Source organism: Lipotes vexillifer, unplaced genomic scaffold (assembly GCF_000442215.2).
Source record: "Lipotes vexillifer unplaced genomic scaffold, Lipotes_vexillifer_v1.1 scaffold727, whole genome shotgun sequence".
Lineage (NCBI taxonomy): Eukaryota > Metazoa > Chordata > Mammalia > Artiodactyla > Lipotidae > Lipotes > Lipotes vexillifer.
In genome coordinates, this window is record NW_006771347.1 from 407,088 (window position 1) to 410,093 (window position 3,006).

Sequence of the window (3,006 nt, forward strand, 5' to 3'; positions counted from 1 at the left end):
GTTTATTAGGAATAAACATATTAGGAATACCATGGAATAGAGCAGCCTCAGGGCACACTAGAGAAATTCTTCTGTCCTGAATGTCATCTGAGGTTCCAAGGAGTCGGGGCCTGCTCAACCTAATATTTAGAACACTAAGATATCACCCACCCCAGCAGCATGGCCCTTTAACATATTAAATAATGATAATGGACACTTACAAGTAATTATTTTCTTCAGAATCCTGCAGCTTTATGAAAAAAATAACTGCATTATGAGAATAAAATGTACGGTTACATGTGAAAAATTAATGATAGCCTCATAAAACTACAGAAAAAAATACCTTAGAAATGTCTTTATCCCATTCTGTCTTGTGCTACTCGTATCGGTACTTCCAATCCCGTTTGGGTTGAAGAGGCCCATACCCGAATTAGAAGAGTTATTGTTCAGGTCGGCCGACTGCTGGAATACCTCTATTGTTGCCTTGGCAATATTGTCCAGTAGGTTGTTCATTTCAGCCACCGAACCAGAGCCCTGGAGTTAGACGTGAGAAAACCAGCACGCATGTGTTTTACTTTATCCTCAAACACCAACGTGGTTTTGCTTTTCATAAAATTTTATACACATACACGCTTTCAATTATGTACTCACAGGGTCCTTCAAGCACTGTTTGATCATTAACTGAAGTTCCAGCCAGGACTGCCTCAGGGTCCACTGCTCAAGATTCTGGGGAAAATGGAGTTAACACATTAAGAATATTGAACGTGTTTTAAAATATAGTAATTCCTTGCACTATTCTCTTTCTCAAGAAACAGAGGAATGATCACACACAATAAAGGGATTTATATGAATCAGAAGCCTTCCAAGTCTATTACATATGCTCATTATAGACACAAAGAAATAAATAGGAACGTTAAAATAATGTGCCTTACTCTGCTAGGCATTGTAAATGAATAAGACAAACATTTCTTCTCCCAAAATCTATCTAACCAACCACATGAAAAAATGATTTCGATATTTTTTTAATAAGATACTTAAGACAATCCCTCTACAAAGCTTATTTCTCATGTAAACACAGTACTGACTTAACATATCAATATTTATATAATCGTTATACACAATTTGCAGTATCTGTACTACCCAGCAATAAAGTGTGGCAATTACACAAAACAGAAAATTGGGGGAATAAAAATCCCAATTTTTCAAATCCCGAAAGTAGAATTAATTGAAGTTAAGAATTACTTAGTAATGACAACAGCAACGAAAAAGAGGCACAGTAACTCTTGCTATAAACACAAAGAATGTGTCAAATGACAAAAACACAGTCTTTACACTATTATCACTCACCTGAAGAATGCGTTTAATGTGCTGTCTTTGTAGGTTGTCCCCCTCTGTGCATTCTTTAATGCCATGAGGATAACAGATCAGCTGCAATAATTTCTGTGCTTGCATATTTGAGAGCACAGGGTCCAAAATAAGTTCTTTGTCTGTGCATAATCTTTCAGGTTCTTTTAAGCAATGTTCTCCTACCCATTCCTAAAAATAATGCGGCAGTTATATTGACAGGCAGAGACTTTCAATATGTGTACGTAATATGTACTAAACTCATGGTGCGCAATAGAAAGCGGACAGGAATCTTCCAATTTAAAAAATATTAGGTGGGAAAAGTGGGAGGGAAAAGGCTTACAAGCAAATTTTCTAGTATTTTGACTTCTTAAAAATACAAAGTAGAATCTTGGTTATAGAAAATTTTTAAAAAAGAATGCAAAAAAAGAAATACGCAAAAAATAAAGCAGGGGCAAAAAAAGCTAAATCAAGAAAATACTGGTATGTGTTTTCAGTCGGAGAATAAGGCCTTGCTCTAAGGAATGTTTTGTAATCATTTTTTTTAAACTTGCTATATAACAGTAGCGATTCTATATTATAATATGTATTCTTCATTTTTATGGAATGCACTATAATATATTCCACTGAATAGACAGGACATAGTATAACATTTAGAAAATTGTCTTCCTTCCTTTTTTGATATCATTATGAATAATGTTACCATTGTAAATAAATATTTGTGCACATCTATTCTCTGTACAATTATTTTCTTCGGATAATTTCATAGAAGTGCAATTGCTGCGTCAAGGAGGATAGCAAAAATTTAAGGCTATTGATGCATATGGCTAATTGACCTCTGGGGAGTTTCCACCAAATTAAACTTCTTTTAAACAGCTTTTCTTCATCATTTTTTCAAAGGCAAGTTCTTGTACTAAATGGGGTAGGAAATCATCAGAAGTACTAGAGCCAAATTTGAACCCAGATATGTTTCTGATGAAACCTGTTTCTTAACCACTTCATCAGTGGCTCAATGCTGGCTGTCGATTAAAATCACCTGGGGAGTTCGTTAAACTTCCAAACCCAGGCCCCATATCAGAGCAATTAAATCAATCTCAGGTAATGCTACCCAGACATCAGCAATTTGTTAAGCATCAAAATATTTTTTAAACTCTCCAGGTGACTCCAATGTGTACCCACAGTTAGAAACCAACGCACAGCTCAGTACACTCTCAACATCTATAAGACTAATAGCTAACTTTTACCGTGGTTCCCGTATACCTTAAGAAAAACATGACCCTGTCAACATTATATCTATAGCAAAGTGAAAAAGAGTATATATGGTAGGCCTTTTTATAGAAGGAAGGAGAATTTAATGCAAAGTGGAAAGAAAACCCAGAAATAATGAAATTGATCACCTAGGGCAGGGAGGAACCCAGGGTAGAAAAGATGAGGGAGGGAGATGTACATCTCTCTGAATACACAGTATTGCTCCTTGACCTTTGGAAGTATGTTACTCTAAAGACAGAGCTAGGGTAGAAAAAGAAATCTAAACTGAACACAAACAAAACCAAATGAAATCAACTCTATTTCAAGTGAATAACATATCCACGCTGCAAGAGAAAGGTCAAATAACTTTTTTTTTTTTTTTTTTTTTTTTTTTTTTTTTTTTTTTTTGTTTTTGGGGGCCCCCCCTTTTTTGGG

At 35.3% G+C, this 3,006-nt stretch overlaps 1 protein-coding gene across 1 annotated transcript in view; it reads right to left on the reverse strand.

Moving 5' to 3' along the window:
- The window catches only part of MED12L (mediator complex subunit 12L), a 335,022-nt gene that overhangs the window by 51,661 nt on the left and 280,355 nt on the right, over window positions 1-3,006 (reverse strand). The window contains exons 26-28 of the mRNA XM_007446642.1: window positions 1,327-1,515; window positions 631-705; window positions 323-513 (exon numbers count right to left, since the gene is read on the reverse strand). Of these exons, the coding sequence (XP_007446704.1) occupies window positions 323-513; window positions 631-705; window positions 1,327-1,515 (455 nt within the window). The remainder of the gene's footprint in view (window positions 1-322; window positions 514-630; window positions 706-1,326; window positions 1,516-3,006) is intronic.